The sequence below is a fragment of the Idiotropiscis lumnitzeri genome, chromosome 18 (assembly GCF_059441095.1).
Source record: "Idiotropiscis lumnitzeri isolate Australia: NSW breed Sydney's pygmy pipehorse chromosome 18, RoL_Ilum_1.0, whole genome shotgun sequence".
In the NCBI taxonomy this organism is placed as follows: Eukaryota; Metazoa; Chordata; class Actinopteri; order Syngnathiformes; family Syngnathidae; genus Idiotropiscis; species Idiotropiscis lumnitzeri.
This window is the reverse complement of record NC_142408.1, coordinates 7,038,779-7,061,905: the sequence shown is the minus strand read 5'-3', so window position 1 is coordinate 7,061,905 and position 23,127 is coordinate 7,038,779. Positions and strand designations below refer to the sequence as shown.

General features: G+C 45.2%; 3 protein-coding genes across 5 annotated transcripts; 2 read left to right on the top strand and 1 right to left on the bottom strand.

The window, feature by feature from the left end:
- Nucleotides 1-271: 271 nt before the first annotated feature.
- Nucleotides 272-9,569, bottom strand: grk5 (G protein-coupled receptor kinase 5). The gene is made up of 16 exons (XM_088280721.1): nt 9,408-9,569; nt 7,704-7,793; nt 7,498-7,610; nt 6,924-7,001; nt 6,742-6,839; nt 6,569-6,661; nt 6,420-6,483; nt 5,768-5,908; nt 5,251-5,441; nt 3,865-3,902; nt 3,541-3,630; nt 3,034-3,242; nt 2,362-2,499; nt 2,140-2,277; nt 1,921-2,052; nt 272-657 (listed from the first exon to the last, which is right to left on the bottom strand). The coding sequence occupies exons 1-16, from the start codon at nt 9,565-9,567 to the stop codon at nt 571-573; spliced, it is 1,860 nt and encodes a 619-aa protein (XP_088136847.1). The 5' UTR covers nt 9,568-9,569; the 3' UTR covers nt 272-570.
- A 1,626-nt stretch (nt 9,570-11,195) lies between these two features.
- On the top strand, nt 11,196-17,475 carry LOC148319306 (arrestin domain-containing protein 3-like). 3 transcript variants are annotated; one of them, XM_088281720.1, is made up of 8 exons: nt 11,197-11,886; nt 13,758-13,839; nt 14,148-14,295; nt 14,663-14,765; nt 15,267-15,523; nt 16,139-16,292; nt 16,375-16,526; nt 16,653-17,475. In XM_088281720.1, the coding sequence occupies exons 1-8, from the start codon at nt 11,607-11,609 to the stop codon at nt 16,692-16,694; spliced, it is 1,218 nt and encodes a 405-aa protein (XP_088137846.1). In that variant the 5' UTR covers nt 11,197-11,606; the 3' UTR covers nt 16,695-17,475. The 3 variants fall into 3 exon arrangements, with proteins under 3 accessions (XP_088137847.1, XP_088137846.1, XP_088137844.1); XM_088281718.1 differs by having other exon boundaries at nt 11,199-11,886; nt 16,678-17,473; XM_088281721.1 differs by lacking the exons at nt 13,758-13,839; nt 14,148-14,295 and having other exon boundaries at nt 11,196-11,886; nt 15,241-15,523; nt 16,678-17,475.
- Nucleotides 17,476-17,752: 277 nt separating this feature from the next.
- Nucleotides 17,753-22,809, top strand: plrg1 (pleiotropic regulator 1). Its single transcript, XM_088280719.1, has 15 exons — nt 17,753-17,941; nt 18,124-18,230; nt 18,416-18,552; nt 18,636-18,692; nt 19,361-19,454; nt 20,293-20,383; nt 20,468-20,566; nt 20,645-20,737; nt 20,879-21,028; nt 21,112-21,213; nt 21,290-21,392; nt 21,483-21,591; nt 21,934-22,073; nt 22,155-22,348; nt 22,509-22,809. The coding sequence occupies exons 1-15, from the start codon at nt 17,768-17,770 to the stop codon at nt 22,566-22,568; spliced, it is 1,710 nt and encodes a 569-aa protein (XP_088136845.1). The 5' UTR covers nt 17,753-17,767; the 3' UTR covers nt 22,569-22,809.
- Nucleotides 22,810-23,127: the final 318 nt, after the last annotated feature.

Here is a 23,127-nt window from a genome sequence, read left to right as displayed (position 1 = left end):
CGACCACAACAAACAATTAGCAGAGATTTTGCTAATGAGCTAAAAGTGGGCATGGCGAGCACACTGGGAGTAGGATTAGAGTGCTACCAAGAAGGCCAGCATCCGAGGCGGAGCAGAAGTGATAGGTCTCGAAACATGCTTGGCCAGTCCATCGCCTTTAAACTGATCACTGGCTGACATTTCCTAACTGTTGGATCAATAATCAAATATTTACAAAAATGCAAGAGATGTAGTCACTTGTGAGCAAATGTAAATGCCAGCATCCTCACACTTGGAAATCAAATTCATTTATTTGTAAGTTTAATTTTGTGAGATGATTGAAATGATATCAAAATGTGAGGGGATTCGTTTGGGGTCAACAATTAATATGAGCAATTAATGACAGAACAAAAAAAAGCAAACGTATTTGCGGAGGGTTTTGGTCCGTAACTTCGGCCAACGGCGAGGGTTCACTGTACAGTACATTTACAAAACAGAATTTGTGACAAAAGCCATCACATGAACACCAGGCCGCGCTAACGTGTACACGCTAAACCGTGCAACCGCGCACCAACGTTCGATTGGCATTCTTCAATTTGGCGCTGAAAGAATTCCCGATGTGGCGAAGTTGTTGGGCAGGGGGCTCCGTCGCCCTTCCTCGGTCGCCTCTGAGGGATGCTGTGGGGCAAGAGGACACAGTTTAACATGGGTGCGGCTAAGCAGCATGCTACCAATCTGCTTTAAGTGTGTCCAATTGACACAGGAACACCATTACAGGAATATTAATTATATAATATTAGTTTGTGACCCTTGAAGATTATTATACACACAATGGGTCAAAATGACCCAGGTACATTTCAGTGTTGCTGTGCTTGTGATGAACAAGTGCAGTATCCATCCATCTTCCCCATAGCGGCTCGACTCGGAGCCCCTCCCAGATGACCGAGCGTCTCTAAAGGAGGGAACTCATTTTCTCGCTTGTCTCCAGGATCATTATCTTTCTTTTCCTCTTCACCGCATGCAATGAAATGATCGAGTCCACATCACTCCAGACGCTGCACCCATCCACCTGTCACTTGTAAACAAGGCCCCAAGATTTTTCAATTCCTCCACACCCAGAGAAGGCACTCCACCCTTTGTCTGACTGAGCACCATGGTCTCACGTTTGGAGGCGCTGATTCTTATCCCAAATGCTCCGATCCAGTGAGAGTTGGAGATCACAGCTTGATGACAACAACAGAATCACATCAAGGGAAAAAAGCAGAGATGCATAAATGAGGCCGCCAAATTGCACCTGAGCTGTGCATAGAAATTTTGTCAACCTTGGCGGAGTCCATCCCTCACTGGAAAACAAATCCAACACCCTCCGGTCTCACTTCTTACGAAGGGGGGTCGGCTAATCCACCGGCACAGTCTCCGATGCCCATGTCATGTTGCAGAGGCTCATCCACCAGGACAGTCCTCCAACATCCAGAGTCTTGAGGACCCTTCCACCAAGGAGCTTTTTAAGCACCTCTGTGACCTCGACTCCGGAGGTGGGAAAGACTCTGCATCGTCATGGGAAGGTGCGTCGGTGCAATTGAAGTCTTCTTGCCACAATGTTTGGAGTCGAGGTCAGCAGTGCTCCATCCTGAGACGCTAGATGGCGAACCAGAATTTCTTCCAAGTCGTCCAGATTTCGTTCTCCGTGGCCTCACCGTGTGCAGTCGTAAATGAAAATGATTCACTTCATGTAGTTTGAGTTCATGTTTGCCCCCTTCTGAGACAAAATGACCCAGGGGGTAAACTTGTGTAACAGCAGGGTTAATAAATGAAGAAATATAAACAGTTAAATGCAAATAGGTCATTTTCATATTCTGTTTCAATTGGAATACCCCAAGTAAAAAGATAATGTGATTTCTTTATTTATTTATTTTTTTTAATAACCAAACACAAACTCACGAATTTGCGGAAGATCTTGTTGAGCAGGCCATTCCTTGGACTTTCGGGCGCTTGCGTCCACTGCAGGTCTTGAGGCCGAGCACCGTCGGGTCCAAAAACGTTGAGCTCGCCGAAACAGCCCGTCTCGATGAGCTGCAGAAGAAGATGGAAAAGAGAAGAAGAAACTTCAGGCCGGGCTGGACTGACTGCCGGGCGGCTAGCGAGTCAAGGGTGACTGGCCTCGTTCTGCCAGGTGATGGGAACGCTTCCCGTGCTGAATTTGGCATAGAAGTTGTTGTCATCTTGGTTGATGGTGACGCCCCTCACCGCAGCAAACTCCTCGATGTCATGCACGTCGCTGCAGTAAACCAACCTGGGCTGCACCACACCGTAAATGGACGCGTTCACAACTGCGCAACTAGTGAAAAATGCAACAACAAAAAACATTTAATTGTGGCTTACGTCAGGTTTAAACGGCGCCTCCACAAGCCCCGCCTCCAGCATGCGGAAGTTGATTTCCCGGAAGAAAGGATGCGCCTGAACGTCTCGGCCTCCTGACGTGTGGCAGCCCAGCCTCTTGTTTGGGTTTTTGACGAGCAGCTTTTGACAAAACATCAAAGTCGACATCTTCACAATCGTTGGAGTTAACGGCAACCCACAAAAGTTGAGTGGAGGCAACTGGACTTCTTGATTGTTCAACTTGTCTCGCATCTAATCCAAATGTCGTCGCTTCCAGCAACGTCCTGACAACGCTCCCCTAAAGATTTGGGAAAAGTGGCCACGGGCAAAATTGTCTCACCAATATATTAAACACACCTGGTGATAACGCTTCCAGTGGACACGCCCACCAGATACATAATTAGGAGAAATGTTAACAACTGAACAACAAATGAATTGGGTTTAGGAATTAGGTTTCTCATATAATTGGTTGATTCCTTGATTGTTTGACTTGGTATGTTAATTGTTGATTGGTTGTTTTGTTGGTCTGTCAATTGAATGAATGATTACATTTTAAGAGGGAATAAAAGTTTTGGATCGAAGGTGGAACGTCTTCACTGCAAAAAGTCCCGTTGCCGGCATTCAACCGTCTCAGCATCCGCAGTTGCCATGGCAACGAGAATGATGGCATCGGACCCGCGAGCAGATATCCCTGGCGTGTTGTCCGAATCGTTCGCTGTACTCCTCCTGCATGGTCTTGATCCTTTCCTCCATGTCGGCCTTTTTGGGGTGCTCGCCTTTGATCCTGAGGAGGGGATGTCCCGCCGTCATCTCGTAGATGAGGCAGCCCAGACCCCACCAGTCGGCGCTCACGCCGTAATACTCGTGGCCGATCACCTCCGGGGCTGCGCACGGGACACAACACGAGGAAGATTTATTTGAGCTGGAAAACAAAACAACTGGTAAAGCTCAAACTCCGAATTGGAAGAGCATCTGAGCCAGTCCCAAGTCACCAACAAGATGTGTTCCCTCGCGTATTTGCTCTCCTCTTTTCACAAATTCAAAAACCACACACTGTCTCGGTTTGCTATTCTTGCCCCCGCAGATTTCGGGTTGCGTTAGTAAGCAAAGTTTGATTAGTCTTCATTTGAAGATGGAGGTAAGCCTTCTTGAAAGTGAATCGCGATCCTGTTGGATACTGACCCATGTATCCCAGCGTGCCCACGCGGCCTCGCACCACGCCGCTCTCGGACACCCGAATGGCGAGGCCCAGGTCGGAGATCCTGATGTGTCCTGTGCCGACAAAACACACACAACTTCGTTTTTCTTCTTCCAGTAAGATTGCTTGTAATTAACCAGGAATGTGAGCTTAGGGTGTTTTCGAGGTCACACATTATACAGAGTAGGCCACCACGCCCGGCTGGCACAATTTCAGCCTGGGTTCCTGCTCAGGGGAAAGAAAAAAAAGAGAAAGGAAAAAAAAACCTGTTGAGGTGTCGCAGCTAAAAATAGTTTGTGTTTACGTACCATGTTCGTCTAACAAGATGTTCTCCGGCTTCAGGTCCCTGAAAGACAAGATGGCGTTTGACGTCAGTGGGTGGTGGAATGGACAGAGGCATGCAATGCGGGCGTGGAGGCATGCGGGCTGAGATGGCAGGGTCCAAAAAAATGTGTTGCTAATTGGGATTAGATTAGATTAAAATTAGGACAGAATTTACAGAGATTGTTTTTTTTTTTCGGTTATAATGGCGTATCAATCAATTACTGGCAGATCTTTCCTATCTGCAGACTAGCCCATTTTCGATCCCCATAAAAAATTGAGTATGAATAAATATTTACTAAAAATAAATATATATATATATATATATATATATATATACATATATATATAATATATATTTATATATATTAATTATGTATATATATATATATATATGTTTTAATTACTTTATATATATAAATGAATTTAAAAATAAATATATATAAATAAATTAATTTAAAATATATATTTAAATACACATATATATATATATATATAGTAAGCACTGCGCATCTCGGGAAAACTGTGACACTGTATGAGGTTTTAATGCTTCACAAACACTCGACAGGTTTGTTGTCAAGGAAGGAGCAAATTGAGGAAATGTCTCACAGTAGAGGAGAGCGTGGCTATTTTCGTCTTATTGACTTTGGCGACCGACTCGCCGTACTTTGCTTTCTAGCCACAGGAAGATATGAAATTGAGGAAATAGTTCAGTATTATATTCTTTAAAAGAACACAAAGTTGAGGAACCAGTAAGTCATGTTGTAGTCCAACAAATAAAAAACTAAAAATTTGATCCGAAGGGTTAATGGAGTGCATTTATGTAGAGCTTTATCTTCACCATGTGTTGCCCAAAGCACTTGACCACACCTCATATTCACTTATTTGAAAGCGTGAGAGGCCAACGGTGAAGTAACGGCAAAGGTGTTGAAACACTGCCTAGTGTGGCTTGAATTTAATAATGGCCCTGGACCAGGTATGGAACTTTGTCGTGTGAGAAAATACCTTGCAGACCCAGACTGGACTTTTATCCACTAAAATCGATCACGCCATTGTAATGCACATTTTTTTGCAGTTATCAGGTTAACAATCGACGGCCAGACGATGTTTGCAAGAAACCACGTTATCATTTCGTTGGAGCATATTGTTTTCATTAACGCTTGAGTCACTGGCTTAAAATATCGCTAAAACTGGTATTTCTTGCGACATGTCATTCTGTCAAAATATTTTCTCAGAGGCTTTAAAAAAGAAAATAAAGATGCCAAATCTGAATGAATTATTGCATGACCCCCCCGAGCAGAAGGAGTCCGGCCGGCCCCAGGAGTTGTGCCTTATCACCATTTTCTGCAACTGACAAATGTGACTTGGCTCACCTGTAAATGATAGACTTGTGGTGCAGGTGCATAAGGCCACAACAGACCTCGGCGGCGTACAATTGCACTCGGTTCAGGTCCAGTCCGGCCTGGCCCATGTTGTAGATGTGAAACTTGAGGTCCCCGCCGCTCATCATGGTGAGAACCAAGCACAGGTCGTGTTTGGTCTCATAGGCGTACGCCAGATTCACCTAAGACGCAGCAGCTGCGTCAGAGTCTCAAGTCTTAAGTCACAGTCATCCATTGGCAGTAAGTTTCGCACGAAGGAGATACTGTAGATAACAAAAACACTGTATTGCCGACTTTGCCATTTGCTGGCTATATTTAGCAACTTGTCAGACCGCATGAGCGGAACAATTATTCGCATTGTTTTGCATGTGACCGGGAACAACCACTGCTATACCCACTGTCAACCGAAACATCAACTTAAATCCAATGTACGCACGGAACCTGGAAGTGGTTTCACCATCATAACCAAATTTTACAATGTGGTCCACTATAGGAAAAAGTTCCTCACCACAAAGGGACTGTTCACGCTCTCCAGGATCTCCTTCTCGTTGAGCGCCATCGCCTCGCCTCGCCGTTTCTTCACGTGCGTCTTCTCCAGCTTCTTGCATGCGTACATCATCCCCGTGGCCCGCACCTGACATGCCCACACCTGAGCGGGAAGCAAAACAATGGAAACGTCTTCTCAGGGTGTGTGTGGTGGTCCTCAGGGTTCTGTTCTTGGTCCTTCTCAGTTATATTTTGGGGGGAATTCCAAAGACATTACATATAACTATAATACCTGATGGAAATCTTGTAAACATAGCAACGTTGGGACTCATCTACACTAAACTCACTAGATGCTCACAAATCTTCAGGGTTTTGTTCATAGTACTTTTTGAAAGCTCCAAAGAGACTTTAATGCTGCAAACATTATCATTTGATCATGCTCTCACTCTCGATGATACTCAGGGATCTGTTCTTGGTCCTTTTGTGTTTGCACCCTCGTTTAAAATTGTACTTGAAACCCTTACCCAGGCCAGAACTCTATTATGAAAATTGAAGTCATTGTTGAAACGCTAAACCTTTAAAGTTCTCCAAGTACCACAGTTAATTGGCAGCAACGGTTGAGCTGAAACTCATTATGAAGGTTTGCAGATGAAGGAAAAGAATGAGGAAGTCACCTCCCCAAATCCTCCTTTGCCTAACACTCTGTATTGTCGGAACTCGTTCTTGGTGACTGGCCTCCTGCAGGACAAATATGGGTGAAGTCTACGAGCCAGGCGACAGACATTTGTCGATCAATCAGTCAATGGATCAGTCAACCGTTCACCTTTCTACCATCTTCCACTGGATGAAGCGGTCAAAGTACATGCTGCATTGGTACTGCTGGAAAGGTTCTTCGCTGAGGAACATGTGCAGATCACTAAACACAAGAACACATCTGTCAATCTTAGCCCGGAGCCCCGCCCCCTCCTGACAGCAGCAATGCATGCTGGGACGTACTCTCTGCAGGCCTTGAAGACGTCAGTCCAGGGTTCGTGATCCAGACTCCACATACAGCCTCGCTTGTGTTTGGACACCTCGGGGACAAACCTGGATGTCTGAACGCGCACACACGCAAACTGGTGAGCACGCGCACACACTCAAGTGAGGACATGTGTGGACACACACACACACACACACACATGAATGGTGAAGAACTCTTGAATGATGTGTAGTCCAACTGCTCGTCTGTTTTCATCTTGTTGCATCTCAAATTGGTCCTGTGGACAAAACAAAGCAATGTGTCAAATATACCTCCACCAAAGAGTTTGTTGTTGCGTGCCTTTAACAAAGGCCAGCATGTAAGAAAAGCAGGAGAACCTGATTCATTTAGTGCCAAGAAGATGAATCAGTTGTTGCTGATGCAAATGTGTAATTTTATAACAGGTCCAAATAATTGCAAATGTTCAACACAATAGTTTTACAACACTTCCTGAATGACTGAAACGCTCCAGATAAATGCCGGCTGGCACAAACGTCTTTCTACTCATCCTTGACACTTGAAACCTTAACAAGCCAGGCTGAGAACTAGACTTTGAAATGAAATTACAGTTCAAATCATGTCATCTACCAGGCTTGAAACCCTTCATTTAAAACGTAATCCTTCTTTAAATTCAAAACCGTCATTTGGAATCCTGACTTCAAAGCCTTGTTTGTGGATGTGACAGCATTCAGTCTTTCTGTTTTTTGTGCTCGTGTGTGTGTGTGTGTGTGTACCAGAGCCTCACGCAGCTCCCCGTACTTTCGTAGATTGTCTTGACTGCAACAGAACTGGTCAAAAAGCTTTCGGCCCATGGGCTGCACCACGCATATGTCCCAGAAGTCCCGTACTGAACACACACACACACACACACACAGTCTCTCGGTCACATCACACGCGCACTCATCCTCCGCGCACACCGACCAACCCGACACACACGCACCTATGTTGGAGGCCAAGTCGGTGCATCGGCTGATGTGCGGCAAGCGAAGCATCTCCTGCCATTTCCAGCTTCGGCCTTTGGTCCCGCCTCCTACACGCACACACACACACTCGTAAATACATGTGTATGCACACACACCCCTCATGAACATATAGAAATACAGGTTGAAGCGCACACACATACACGCACAACACATGCACTTGTAGACACACATCATCGACTGATGATCTTTGTGTTGAATCAAAACGCAACACTTACTTTTGCTTGGTGAAATATCGCATTTTGGCCGATTATCTGACATATTACGGACCAAACCAAGAACTGTAATATAAATCATTTGTTTGTGCACTTTCTACACGTCAATTTGAAATATTGTTTATAAAAAGGAGATGAAAATGAAAACGTGTTTTTTTTTTTAAACCAATTTATCGAAGAATCGTAAAAAATAATTAACAGATGAATACAATTGAATATATTAACGCACAGCACACATTGTACTGCATATGTGGACACACAAAAATGAACATACATACTCAAGTACATGTACACACACACACATACACCCCCACGCGCACACACACACACACATATATATATTTATATATATATTAGAGCTGTCAAAATCAAAGCGTTAACTCGAGTTCATTTTCTACAAAATGAATGTGATTAAATATTTTAACTCTGTTTTATTTACTTCAAAATTAATTTGCATACTTTGCAAAGCCAAATTCAAATATTAGCTGTACATCTTTAGCGCATCATCTCAGAACAAAACACTGTGCTCAAGTTACCACTGCGCCTAGCAAAACTAAATGTGCTGTGGAATTTTGGAGAATTGCTTCGAAGAAAAATGCCAAACTCTGTTTATATCATATTCATGGATCAAAGAAAACAATACAATACAGTTTTATTTGTATAGCGCATTTCACAACAGATGGAGCTGTAACAAATGCGATCAGAACCGTATTTGATTTAAATTACACTTTGTATTTGGTGATTTTACATTGATTCCAAGATATTCAAGTAAATACCTGGTACAAGCTTCACAAAAAATAATAGTTGAAAAATGATTAATTGCAATTAAGAATTTTTTTTTGCGATTAATTAGTTTAAAAAATTTAATCGCTTAATATATTGCATATATTAAGTGTACGTGCATACAAACATACACACACATAAAAACATGCACTCGTAAGTATACACACACACACATTTTACATCCAATTACACTGCGAGTAAACACGCGCACATATACACACATCTCAACATTTTCACAACTAAACACACACTAAATCGCACACACATACACAAATTACCATATGCTGTATACACATACAGAGAGTAAAAGTGTGCTTGTATATATACACGCACACACACACACACACACACAAAGTTTGGCTGTGCTCATTCTATTTTTAGTCTCTCAGGTCGAGCCTGCATGACCACATTTTAGTGTCGTTTGACGTTCCTGGCGGCATGTAAATGCAAATGTAACCTTGTAACATGCGTGAAAGGTGAGCATGATCTTGACCCAAGAGGTCATGACCACCGATGCGGCAAATGCTCCTTGTGCTCACTTGAGCACAGCTGTAACATGGAGGAACTTCATGCAGTCTTGTGAAGCCTCCAGTAAACCTTAGCTTGGCATTGGCATTAGCATTAGCGTAGCAACCAGAAGATGAACCAAACAAATGGAATGCGTACCTTCTCTGGCCCTGACAAGAGCCCTGTTGGCCACCAGACTGTCAATCTCCATCAAGGCATATGTATGTGTGTGTGTGTTTGTGTGTCTGCGCGTGTGTGGAAGTTTAACAAATACTGTACTCAAATACCTCCGCCAGGGAGAGGGAGGAGTCATGTACATAGGCCACGCCCCCCACCTGGCCACAGAATGTTTTCCGCGTCTCGTTTTTGTTCTTCTTATCTCATCTTATGTGACGCGTGCGCCGGTTCTCTTGAATGCCCTCCAAGTTTGCTTCAAAGTTAATTTTAGAACATTTAACCGGGAAGGCTGGGGCGATTATTCGCCTCCACTTGTTTCAAATTTGTCATTTCGACTTGATGGCGACACATGCAAACACAAAAAAAGCTTTTTTCTTTTTTTTTTTTTGTCACACTGACACGCAGCTCATTCTTCTCTTCATGCACACCTTGAACTTATCGGTAGGCAGAGGTGACAAGCGCTGGATATCAAAAGTCTACACACCCCTGTTGAAATGCAGTGTTCAGAAACAAGCGAAGACAAGCTCAATCTACTCCAAAGGGTTCCCACCATGAAAGTGACACATGAACTGTGAAAAAACTTTTAAGGGAAGACTAAAGCGCACATGTTGCACATGTGCAATCAACCCCCCCCCACCCAGCACCCCCGTCCGCGATTGTCAGTGCGGTTGAAATGAACCAATCAAATTAAAAAACTAAACGGGTCCAAATCAAGTCCAGCTGTTCTAGTAGGCCTTCCAAGCATGTTTATTGTCCAGAGGAGCTTCCAAACTTGTGGTACAATTTTCACCGCCACCGTCGAGGTTTTCTGGAGGGGAAGGTGCCACAGGATATCAAAAGCTGTCTATTTTGTTTCGCTTTTGTCCATTTCATCTCAAGTCAAGTGAGAAATTACTCGTTTCCCGCTTTAACCAAAAGTTTTGTCCACGTGTTTTGCACTAATATCCTACAAATGTGAACTAGTGCAGTTTTGTCTCACAACCAACATGGAAGCAAAAAGACTAACTTTGACTCGAGGCACAGTCGTGCGCTCAATTGTCTCACTAGTGAGGACAGAGTGTACTTGGGCTTTCGCCGAGTGCGACACCTGCTGGCATAGATGTCAACTACAACAAGATATTCCTTTGTGTGCGTCGGATACAAGAAATAAAAATTATTACTCAACCGGGAGTGCACGAGGTAATTAGAAGCGATGGCGCTTGACTGCTTGTGTCGAGGAATTCGAAGGAATTCCACTTTCCGGTAAGCCATCAATCATGTGCACAGATGATACTTTCCCAACTTTATACGATCCTTGTTTTCCAAAACACACATTTAGTAAATAAGTGGAGTACAGAAGCAGAAACAAAATGGCTTTTTCGAACGAGATGTATTTTGTCCGTATGAAAAATACAAATAGCAGGGCTACTATTATTAATGTTGCGCAACAACTTTGGGCTGGCGTTCTAGTAACAATCGTATGTCCTCAGCTCGGTGTGTACTTTTTCTCTCAGAGTTTTGTACATACTGCCAATCACCATTTCCGCGTGAATTTGAGAATGGTCTATTTTGTGCGTGCTTGCGCACATCTCTTTCATCCAACTCTTGCATCTCTCCCAAGCCGGTGTACAAAATGAGTAATACGTGCATGCAAAACATTTACGGTGTCATGAAATGTCCAAGACACTGTTGCTCTGTCTAGAATCTAGACTCTAGATTCGAGAGTCTAGATGAAGATCGCGCGCGCGTACGTGCGTGTGTGTGCGCGTGAGCTTCACTTCCGGGTTTTGCTTGCGAATGACGAAAAGCACGTCTCTATCAAGGAACGCCACAGTTCTTTGATGACGGCTGATCGCCGGAGCGTAGCAGTTATCCTCCTGTGCCTGCGTGAGTGCGCGCGCGCCCCACGCACTTTCGCGTGGCGCGCACATGCTCAGTGAGGTTATTTTTGCGCACGGAACCCTTTAAGACGAGCGTGCCAGTCCGCACGCGGCAGCACTCGCACGAACCGAACCGGAGGGGTGCGAGCATCACCGGTGCGGGACCCAACCCCGATGAGCAAGCCCCGACGGCGGGCAGGCTCCGAGCGGGCCACCGGGAGCTAGGGGCCACTCGGCTCCGCTCTTGAATGCCCGGCCACGGACTCGCCTCCACGGGGAACTTTGGCTTGGTGTCTTAGCGTTCGCCACCGCCGTCGTCGTCATGGTTTTGGGCAAAGTTCGGGCGCTGGCCGTGTGCTTCGACACGCTGAACGAGAGCAACCTGCCGGTGTTCTCCGGCGGAGAGTTGGTGTCCGGTCGCGTGGTGGTGGAGGTGGCCGGGCATGTGCGCGTCCGCAGCCTGGACGTGACCGCACGCGGGGTCGCCAAGGTCCGTTGGACCGAATCCCGCAATGCCGGAGCCAACACGGCTTACACGCAGAACTACACTGAGGAGGTGGAGTACCTGCACCATCGCGACACCCTCATCGGCGAGGAGCGAGGTGAGGCGCGCATCATCCTTATAACCATCATAATACAAACCCATAAACAACAACTGCCTTGTCACGTGACATCCTCGCCGTCACAAGCGGGTGTCCATGCGATACTTTGCTTGGCACTTTTGGGACAAACATGGCAAGTGATGACATCAACAACAAGGCAGGAGGAGGCAACTCCCTTTTGTCTGCTCGAAGCGGTTCAAACCTGATCACGCTGGGGCGAGCCGGGAAGGGGGGCGCACTACTCGCTGCGTAAAAACAACACAAGGCATTATCACTTAAATGAAAAAGTGAGGGTTTTAAATCGGAATATGTGCTTTGTTGAAAGTTTGTGCGAATTAACTTGCATACAACATCACCAATCGAGGGTTCTGACTTCGATTTCTGGCACAAGGATGGATTTCAAGTTCGGAACGACGTGAAATGTTTGCACACGTGTGTGACTTAGATGAATAATGCATAGGCGGCACCTTTGAGAGTAACAACTTTCGAGCTTTCAAAGACAGTATATAAGCAGAAATAGCATAACACCTCATAACTCATCAAGAGGGTGAATTAGGACATGTAACAACAGCTCTGACTTGAGTTAATGCCCAAATGATGGGTTAATTCTTTCACCTTAGAAGAAGTCTGCTGAAGGAAATGTGAGCAATGAAGGACAAGAATGTTGATGTCTGCCCCAATGTGGGTCAAACTCTCCTTTTCATATTAGTCGTCCGTATTTGCGAGCATACTTGGTATATTGCCTAACATCATCACCCTCCTCTTCCTCCTCTCATCAGCATCGCGCACACCCCCGTCCCTGCCTATAGTTATTATAAACTTGAATTGCATTCATTTGAACTTGAAGTCAAACGCAACGTCAAAGAGGTTGATGATGGTGAGAAAGTTTCCCTGAAGTTTGCACACCACTGTTGACAAAAGTGTCGATTAATAGAAGCGGCAGGCTGCGCAAACACGAGGAAAACAAGAATGTCGCGTCGAGTGTTGGGTTTATTTGATTCCAAACACGTCTGGCCTTGTATCGAGTCGTGTAGCGTTTTGGAGGCTGACGACATGGGAAAGCAACCTCTGGTTGGATGAAAAACACGACTATCGTGTGTCCTGTTTTGTTTAGAAAACTTATTTGCCGCATTTCGACGTTTCAATTGCTTCGGAGTCAAACATGTGAGGTTTTGCCATTTAAATTCGTTTATTCTTCTGAGTAACATTTTTTGGGGTTGGGGGGGGGGCTTGTGTATCGCGTTATCATCGGACGTCCTTGCGTGACACTTGTGCGCCGAGTTAAGTTCACTGGAGGATTCGTAGTCCTCCCCTTGCCACATGGCTGTTCGGGGAGGTGGGCGGAATTCTCGAAGGTTCCGCAACCAATCACGAGCGAGTTCCACAGGCCCGCCGCCAATGACGGGTGCAAGCTGCTGGTGCGGGGGGCGGGGCCGGGCTCGGTCGGTGAGAGGCTGCTCGGACTGGTTCAAACTGGTCTGCAGCAGACTGGGCCGCTCCTAGGCCAGCACGAGGAAGAAGGGGTGCGCGTGAGATGCGCGTGACACCACGGAGACTTCCTGTTACATACGTGCACGCGGTTGGGAAGCGGGAAGGGCCACAAATGTAAACAAGTGGTTGCCTTTGAAGGAGAACTGCTTTCAAACTAGGCTGAAAATTGTTTTGTGGGTCAGGTGGTGTAGGAATTTAAAACCAATAGTCTCATATTAGGCACGGTGGTATCTGGTGAGTGCAATGGCCTCACAGTTCAGAGGTGTAGGGTTCGATTCCGGCTCCTGTTGGAGTTTGGAAACAGGGTATCAAGAGGGTTCTTATCAAGTTGTTAATCTCTTTGAGGTTTGAGTTGCCGTTTGTTTGTTTTTGGTTTGCAGATGATGACACGGCGGATGAAGGTGTCACCGTGCTGCACGCCGGCTTGCATGAATTTGCCTTCAGTTTCCACCTTCCGCAGATGTGAGTCACGCCACGTTATGTCATGGCACGTCACAATTCTCTTCATGCTACAAGCCGTCTGGCCTTGCCTTTAATCCCGCCCCTTTCTCACTGTGTGCAAGCCGTGCGGCATTTTGTCACCTCTAGAATATCAGTCCGTGTTTTTTTTTTTTTTTTTTAATCAATAATGAGTGGAAATAGTTTGGGGCGGATGTGTTTACTTGCAAACAAATTGGTGTGCAGGGTGGAAGGAAGCAAGCAGTCTGATTGACTCGATTGATTTTTTTACCTTATTTACTTCTATACTCTGTGTGTGTGCGTGCATGCAGGGCGCTGGCGACGTCCTTTGAGGGCAAACACGGGAGTGTGAGGTACTGGGTGAAGGCGGAGCTTCAGCGTCCTTGGATGCTTCCCATCAAGGTCAAGAAGGAGTTCATCGTCTTTGAGCACATCGACATCAACACGCCCCTGCTGCTGGTAGGCCACGCCCCCTCAATCTTGGCTTCCCACTGCTATAGTGAGTGGTTGGGTTTCACGTTTTGAGCCATGGGGGGGCTTTAAACTCATGGGGGCTTGAAGTCGGCAGGCCTTTCAAAGAGGGCGTCAAGTTAGGTTAGGCTTTAAAATGAAGAGTACGCTTTCAAATTAGGGCTTCAAGCCTGAGTTGGATTTTAAAAGTGGAGTTTCAACTCAGGTTAGGGTTTCTATTTTGGGTGTTAAATGTTGGTTTATGTTGGGGTTTCAAGTTGGTGTTTGAAGTTGCCATGCTGGTTTCAAAGGAGGGTTTTGTAACCCTATTTCAAGCCTGGGGTAGGGATTCAAGTGTGTGTGGTTGTGTTTTCAGGCTCCTCAGGCGGGCAGCAAGGAGAAAACTTTATGCTGCTGGTTCTGCGCGTCCGGTCCGATCTCGCTCAGCGTCAAAGTGGCTCGCAAAGGATACACGCCAGGTAGCATTGGACGTCCTGAGCCGTCCTCACCCCGAGTTCTCACGTCCTCTTGTACTTTTGTCCGTCCTTGCCTTGCGTCATCTCATACCCTCACGACCAATGTTCCCTTAAAGCTTCTTTGTATTTTATTAGATGGCATGATTTGAGTTATTTTTGAGTGGATAATGTGGGACCATATTCTATTCCGACATAATAAATTCTGCTTGAAATGATGGTTGCTGTTTATTTATTTTTCTAAGTAGGGCTGATTTTATTTGCGTAATTTTTACATCATATAGCAGACGTGGTACTGGTTTGGCCGCCATGTGCGTGTCTGATTTCGCACACTGTGGTCCCATGGATGCTCAAGGGAGTTTGTCTGAATGCTCAGACGCATGGAAAATTAGAGGGAACATTGCTCACAACCTTCCCGTCCTCACCTCATGTCCTCCCGTCCTCTTGTCCTCTGTTTGTCCTCTGCCTGGTCTCCCGGCAGACTGACGCCTCCTGCCTCTCCCCCAGGCGACTCCATCCAGATCTTCGCTGAGGTGGAGAACTGCTCCACCCGTGTGGTGGTACCCAAGGCGGCGCTATACCAGACGCAGACCTTCTTCGCCAAGGGCAAAGGCAAAGAGATCCAGCAGCTGGTGTCCAACCTGCGAGGGGAAGCCTTGGCGCAGGGCAAGAGTCAAAGCTGGGAGGGGAGGATGCTCAAGATCCCGCCCGTGTCGCCGTCCATCCTCGATTGTCCCATCATACGCGTGGAGTATGCCCTCGTGGTGAGCCCCGCCGCCGCCCGTTAGTGTACTGAGGACGTCAAGGTCAAAAACCTCTAAACGAAACTCAGATTTAGCATTAGCATGCCAATGACAGCGCCGTCAACATTTTTTTTTACTCATTTACTGCCATTGACGGCTAAAGACGGCAAAGATAATATTTTATTTTTTTTTACTCAGCTGGTAGTGAATGAGTTAATTGGTTTACAATTCAGTGTGCTAACCTGCAAGTCACATTAGCTTAGCATGCTGAAATTTTCACAATTTAAAATGTGCAAACCTGTTTGCAATATTTGCATACCTTTCTAATAACAAACTGTTATTAGCTTTTAGCATACGAATCACACTGACGTAAAAAAATAAATAAAATTAGGCTGGTTTGCATTGTTAGCTTACTGTGCTAATGCCGTCAAGCTGTTGTTTGTGGCACTCCCTTTTGAAGTTGACTTTATATCAAGCGTTAAACATGATTTGAAACACCAAAACTTTCAACCAAACCATAATAGAGGTTTTGTAGGCACGTCTGCTAACTTAATTGATACGAATATTCCTGGTGAATATAGATTCTCTGAAAATATTTTGATAATATATATATTTTTTGAATAAATATTCCCTTAGGTGTATGTGGATATTCCAGGCGGTCTCAACTTGTCACTGTCGTTGCCATTGGTAATCGGGACCATCCCTCTACACACTGCCGCCTCTCGCACCTCCAGCATCAGCAGCCAAAGCAGCGCCTCCGGCTGGCTGGGTGTGCCAGAGCACCCTGAGGGTAAGATGTGTGTCGATATATATGGGATTAGGGTTTTGAAACTCCACATTCAATCTTGACATAATTATTTGACTATTTTTAGCGCCGCCCAGCTATAATGAGCTAGCCATCCCAGAGTCGCACCGCCGCCACTTTCTGCACGGCGCCCGCGAGCAAGAACAAGAACACGCCAGCGCGGCGCTGCTCACGTACATCACAGAATTCCGATACCTGCCACCTCCACTCTATGCCGAGGTGAACACAGACGCACTTCCTGCTTCTGCTCAAATGATTAACGGCATGCTCCAATTTTGGTGCAGCGTGTACTCATGATGTGTGTGCGAGTGCGTTTCTAAACCCGTGTGTGTTTTTGGTTGCAAGTGTGTAACCTGCTGCCCTCCGTCAGGTGGACCCGTATCCTGACCCGGTGGAACACGGCCGCCCAGACACTTGTCCGTCACGCTGAAGAGGGGAGGTGGAGCTCCCCCTCCCACACCCGCAGCAGAGACAGCCTCACATGACCGCTTGATTGACTGATGGACTTAGATTCCTTGGACGGGACAGGATGCCGCCCACTTGCCACCGTCCTTCTTCCTCTAAGCTTTTTGCACATGCCTGTGAACGCACCGCCTGAAACCACCGAGACTCCCTCTCCACACACACACACACACGCGTGTGCTGTCTTTGCGCACATGCGCACAGTTTGAAAGCTGACAACGAAAAAAGACTGCAGATGTCACCCGATGCACTTAAACTTCAACGTGTGTGTGTGATGAAAAACAAGTGTGTGCGTGTGCGTGTATGTGGGTGTCCACGTGCTGAGCGAAAAGCACAAATGACCAACTTCAAAGAACCACAAGTCGCCTGTTTTGACGTTTGCTCAGAGCTAAATATTATTATTCATAATAATGAGTATACTTTTTTATGAGTGCGTTGCGTGTCCAAAGAACGCTGAAATATCAAGAAAAAAAAAACGTATGAAATGTTTACAGGAGAATTTGCTCAAACGTCCTTCAAAGTTTGGGAGATGACTAAAGTGCAATATTTTTTCAGATTTTTTATATTTGTCCTTTTGAGCACAACTTTTCCATATCTGTTGCTCTTTCCATCTTTGTGCTTTATTATTGTTATAATTATAATATTGTGATGATCTTCTAAGCAGTCATGATAACTTTTGATAAAGAAAAATAAATGTTTATTTAATAAAAAAATGTTTTCTCCTTATTTTGACGTAACACTTTTACTTAGCATTTTCCTAATGTGGCTAACATTTTCTGTTAGCATCTCACGAACGTGGCTAACGTCTTAGCATTTTCGACAAAAGATTTTTCAAGATCATATTCGTCAACCATTATTTATGGGCATGTTGAGGGGGGCATCAATTTGGGAAAATTCCCATCCGCCGCACCACCGCCGGGTTTCAATTTAGGGTATTGATTCGTGGAAGTGAATGGCGTCTCATTGCCACCAGATGGCGCGAAGTCAAACCGAGGCTTATGCATTGTCTCAGTATACTTCCGGTTCGCAGAGGGTCGTCGTTCTGTCGTGTGCTTCGTTGCTGGTTTTCTTATGATGCCCCAAACTTTCAAATAAAAACAGATTTTTTCCCCTCATTCGGATTTTTGCGCAGTGGTTCTTTTTGTACGGTATTTATCATCACAATGACGGAGGTAAGATGAAAATTTGATACTTTTGGTGGCTCTTTTTCTGCTCATTCCCGCCGAGACACCCGGGCCCCGACTAATTCTTGGGGAGAATTAGCTGTTTCCAATTCGCCATCTCTTCGTTTTTGTAGATACTAAACATTTTCTCTGTTTTGATCACAGTTTCGCTCTGTTTCACGTGTTCACAGGACGTCCAAAAGCACTCAGTCCACACGCTGGTCTTTCGCTCGCTCAAGAGGACTCATGACATGTTTGTGTCCGACCAAGCCAAGTACATTACATTAGACGAACAAAGGTATGGCACCTTTAATTAACACAAAAATGACTTTAAAAATATCAAAAATAAAAATTGGCAATTTGGCAAAAAGTCAACTATTGTTAAAAAAAAAAAACAACTTAAAAACTGTTATGCAGTTTGCTTAAATACACAATGTAGAATTGTCTTTGCGTTTGCCTTGGGTTTACGTTGTTGTTGCACAGTCACCAGTTGAAGATGGCGGTGAAATTGAAAGCCGACTACGATGCTGTCCTACACATGCCCGTCTTGAAGGAAGCCAAGGAGCGAGTCCCTCAGCCAGCCAGCAGCATGCAGCTTCAGCTCGGCTACACGCAGCCAGGTGACCGCAGATAAACAAACACTGCACATATATGGAGGCTGGTCTGTATTGTCTTGAGTCAATACTTACTTTTTCAAATCTAGTGTCTGATGAGCCAGAGTATGCAATCACTGGAACACATGCTTACCCAACTGGACCGGGTAAGTTCAAACTAAATTAGCTTTATATGCTCATCAACCCCTACCCAAAAATAAATAATTAAAAAATAAATAAATAAAGACAGTGGTACCTTGACTTAAGAGTTCTGCGGATGAGCGAGCTTCAGATAATTCAAACAGTTTTATTCCTTTACATTCTCATTGACTGTTTTTATAAAATACAGTGTGATTTACTTATTCATTTTGTATTTAAAAACACAATACAAAAAATGTTGCCTTTTTTTGTGGGCTGGGTCGGATTCATGGCAGATCAATTTGAAAATGTGTTTGTGTTGTAACAAACATCACAATACGATGTCACAATATTGTGTGCTCGTTTGCCATATTATAAAAAAGCTCACAATACTGCATAAACACGGTATTGTGAAAAAGCTTATGATATCGAGCGGGGCAAAAAGTCCATCTTTTTTTTTTTTTTTACGGGGATGTGCTGCTTTTCATACCGTAACATGACAACGACAATGGTGTGGCCCTTTTTTTATTGCAACATTGCCGTAGTTGGGAGCTTGGTCCCCAAACCAACGAAACTCTTAAGTGAAGGCATCGCTGTTTTTTTTATATTGTGCATTAATCCTCATGTTAAGTCTGAGGGTCGTTTGTGTGTTTTGCAACTCTTGATGATTTAAAATGTATTCCAATCAAATGGTGAGGAGTGGCGCTGACTGCCGACACAAAGATACACAGGAACCCCAGCGAGGCTGGCGTCCATTCCATGGCGTTGGCGCTGCCGCCATCACAGGCCAGGTGAGTCCAGCATTTGTGTTGCCAACATTCCAAAATGACCACCTCCTTTCCATGGCGGCATCACACTTGGGGTATCAGACTGATTAACGTTGCATTGAATCCAAATAAGACAAAACAAGTTTGTTTTTTTTTGGAATATAAATATCACTGCTTTAGAATCAGTTCATGGGGGGAAAATCGGCTGTTTAATGTATTACAAAATGTTTGCAGCAGTAGTACGAATAACCTTTGATTGGGAAACTGAAATTAGTTATTTTCTTTTTTTTTATCCATTCATTTTGGAGATATTGGGACTTGAATAACACCTCCTTTTAATGAGGAATATGGCCACGCCCCACTCCACTAAAGTTCCATGCCTGCCTGCTGGCTGCTGTCAGCTGCTGTTTGCCTCCTTCGAGTGAACACGACTTTAGCGTAGCTAAATGTCCGAAATGAAAGCAGTTGGGGTTTGTGTGCACATTCTTGATCTTGTCCACTTTGGAAGTGGAGAATCGATCGGAACAAGCGAGATAATATTGCTTGAATTGTTAATCACCGTTTTTGGATGTTATAAGCAATGAAAGTACAATGATTTCCAATGGAGAGTTTGCAATCGGCCTCTTTACTGACTCTGGAGTACCCTGGGGAGACCGCAGGACGGGGTTTTTCAAGTTGTCACTTATTTCCTAATTTCTAAATGAATAGATAAAAAAGAAAATTATGTGTAATTTCAATTTCCTGATCAAAAATGTATAAACTGAGCTTGTTAGTAAAAAATGGGCCATGTTGGGTCTTGTCCTCCTTTTAACATCTCGGCCCCACGTCTGAAGAATTTGTCATAAAATCTGCCGCCTTACAGCCAAGATGCTAGTCACACCGCTGCCAGCGTTCCAGAGATTCATCGGCACGCCGGGGCCACTGAGCATTCTCATCCGCCTTCGAGTGCATTGGTACGTCCCGAGCTTGACTGCAATGTCTTTGGCAAGACACTGTCCAGTATTTAATTATTATTATTATTATTTTCTTTTTTGCAGGCAGTCATGGAAAGTAGCGGCAGCAGGACTTCCGTGCTCATTAGGCGAGCGCCGACCATGCCTAAGCCTCAGTGGCACCCGCCATGGAAACTCTTCCGGGTGATTGCTTCCTACAGGATCCGTGCGCTTATTCATATTTTATCCAGGAGTTATTTATGTGTATTGATGTTGCGACAGGTCATCAGCGGCCACCTTGGCTGGGTGCGCTCCATCGCCGTGGAGCCCGGCAATCAGTGGTTTGTCACCGGGTCAGCTGATAGAACCATAAAGGTGACTTTTGCTCAAATGGATTTAAAAGAAATCTTTTACAGCGCTACCTTGAGATGTGATTTGAATTTGTTGTTAAGTATTATAAAATATTCTTGGAGGGGGGGCTTGTATATATAATCTTGTCACTTTTTGTATGGGCAGATCTGGGACTTGGCAAGTGGGAAGCTGAAGTTGTCTCTTACTGGACACATCAGCACGGTGCGTGGCGTGGCGGTCAGCAATCGCAGCCCCTACCTGTTCTCCTGCGGAGAAGACAAGCAAGTCAAGTGCTGGGATTTGGAGTACAACAAGGTGAGTCGGCCTGGTCGTCAAGTGTTTCCGTCTCGATGGAGGGTTTTCCCTCGCCATATGAAGTGATCATGGCCGCCCAACAGGTGATCCGCCACTACCACGGCCACCTGAGCGCCGTGTACGGCCTAGACTTGCACCCCACCATCGACGTTCTGGTGACGTGCAGCAGAGACGCCACGGCCAGGGTAGGCCCCTCCTCCGCCGCCGTCTTCTCGTAATCACACTTCCCACATGTGCGTCAACCACATTTTTCTCGTCTAGGTGTGGGACATCAGGTCCAAAGCGAATGCGCACACGCTAACTGGTCATACCAACACGGTGGCCACAGTCCGGTGTCAAGCTGCGGAGCCGCAAGTCATTACTGGCATGACAAATTTTGCAGTAACAACCTATGAGAGTAATGCTACGATCGCGCAAATGTCAGTCCTGATAAATGTCATTTGACCTCCCACAGGAAGTCATGACTCAACTATCAGGTTGTGGGATTTAATCGCCGGCAGAACCAGAGCAACGCTGACCAACCACAAGAAGTCTGTCAGGAGCATCGTCCTGCATCCCCGACAGTAAGTCAGTCAGCCTAAGACCGGACGAATGCCAAACTCTTCCGAGGAACTTTTTGTTCAGCAAGACCTAAGCTTCACTATTTGCTCTTAGCTAGGCTCCAAGTCCCCGTCCCTGGTATCTTGACAATTTCCCAAATTCAAACTTTTTTACAGGGTTGACCTAACCTTCTCTTTCAGTCCCTGACATCTCCATCAGTCCCTGCCAATTTCACTTTCTGCCCCCAACTTGCCATTCTGTTCACACACTTTCTGTTACTCTCCAACCGGCTGCGCAAAGCGTTTGTCCCATTCTGCTCTCAGCCATCCGAATGTCGCCATTGAAGTGTTTGTCGCGTCTGCCAGGTACACGTTTGCCTCCGGTTCCGCCGACAACATCAAAGAGTGGATGTTCCCGGATGGCAAATTCATTCAGAACCTGTCGGGACACAACGCCATCATCAACACCCTGGCTGTCAACTCTGACGGTGTTCTCGTCTCCGGAGGTATTGATCCCGACCAGTCGATTACGTGTTGATCCCGACCAGTTTTCGATGTGTGGTCTCCCACTCACTGTCTGTGTCTAGCTGACAACGGGACCATCCACATGTGGGACTGGAGGACCGGCTACAACTTTCAGCGGATCCACGCCGCCGTGCAGCCTGGCTCACTGGACAGCGAGTCGGGCATCTTCGCTTGTGTGTTTGACAACTCAGAAAGCCGTCTGATCACAGCCGAAGCGGACAAGACGGTCAAAGTGTACAAAGAGGACGACACCGCTGTACGTATTGATTGTATTGTGTTTGCTGGTGTGGATGAAAATGGTCGGATGGGCTGTGCTGTGCTCACTGGGTTGCAACGCCAGCGAGCCTCCAAACAGCTCCTGCATAATTCTATTCTCTCATGAAGAAAAAATGTGAGCTTTTCTTTGTGTTTTACAGACGGAAGAGAGCCATCCTGTCAACTGGAAACCGGAAATCCTGAAGCGAAAAAGATTCTAATAATCGCCCTCAAGACCACTACCACATCCCAATTTTTTGGGGTGTGTGTACGTGCGTGTTTTTTACAGCCATCGTCCTCTCCTGCACAAGCTTTTTTTTTTTTGTATGGCCGCACAACAATTGTACCAATTTTTTTTTCATGATTATGTGAGAGCTATTACGTGAGAACGGATATTGAGTCACTTGGCACTTGAGAGTTTGAACTCAATTTCTGGAATTAAATGTAGAAGCTACAATCAAACACTGCTGTGTCATCCTACATCTTGCCAGAATTTTTTTTTTTACATTTTTTTAATTTAAGTTTAATGAACATTGAAAATTACTAACACTAACAGATGACAATACAAATTTGGTAACAATGCGTAAACTAAAATAGATAAAGTGCATTCAAAAGTATAACAATCAAATGTCCATCCAAAAAACACAAAGGAGCATGAATAAAATCAAAACAATAGATATTTAGCAACACCAGTACATATTTTACTCGCATATCTGCTTGTTTCGATTTTGTTAAGGCAAAAAAAAAACATTGTCGGTCATCAATCCTTTGTAGGAGGGC

Coding starts and splice junctions, on each gene's coding strand:
- grk5 (XM_088280721.1), bottom strand. CDS start 9,567: ATGTACATGACTCCTCCCTCTCCCTGGCGGAGGTATTTGAGTACAGTA. Junction 7,611..7,703: donor CGACTTGGCCTCCAACATAG/GTGCGTGTGTGT, acceptor GTGTGTGTTCAG/TACGGGACTTCTGGGACATA. Junction 3,243..3,540: donor GGGCACGCTGGGATACATGG/GTCAGTATCCAA, acceptor TCCCGTGCGCAG/CCCCGGAGGTGATCGGCCAC.
- LOC148319306 (XM_088281718.1), top strand. CDS start 11,607: ATGGTTTTGGGCAAAGTTCGGGCGCTGGCCGTGTGCTTCGACACGCTG. Junction 13,840..14,147: donor AGTTTCCACCTTCCGCAGAT/GTGAGTCACGCC, acceptor GCGTGCATGCAG/GGCGCTGGCGACGTCCTTTG. Junction 14,766..15,266: donor TCGCAAAGGATACACGCCAG/GTAGCATTGGAC, acceptor CCTCTCCCCCAG/GCGACTCCATCCAGATCTTC.
- plrg1 (XM_088280719.1), top strand. CDS start 17,768: ATGCATTGTCTCAGTATACTTCCGGTTCGCAGAGGGTCGTCGTTCTGT. Junction 18,553..18,635: donor GCTCGGCTACACGCAGCCAG/GTGACCGCAGAT, acceptor TTTCAAATCTAG/TGTCTGATGAGCCAGAGTAT. Junction 20,738..20,878: donor CAGCTGATAGAACCATAAAG/GTGACTTTTGCT, acceptor TTGTATGGGCAG/ATCTGGGACTTGGCAAGTGG.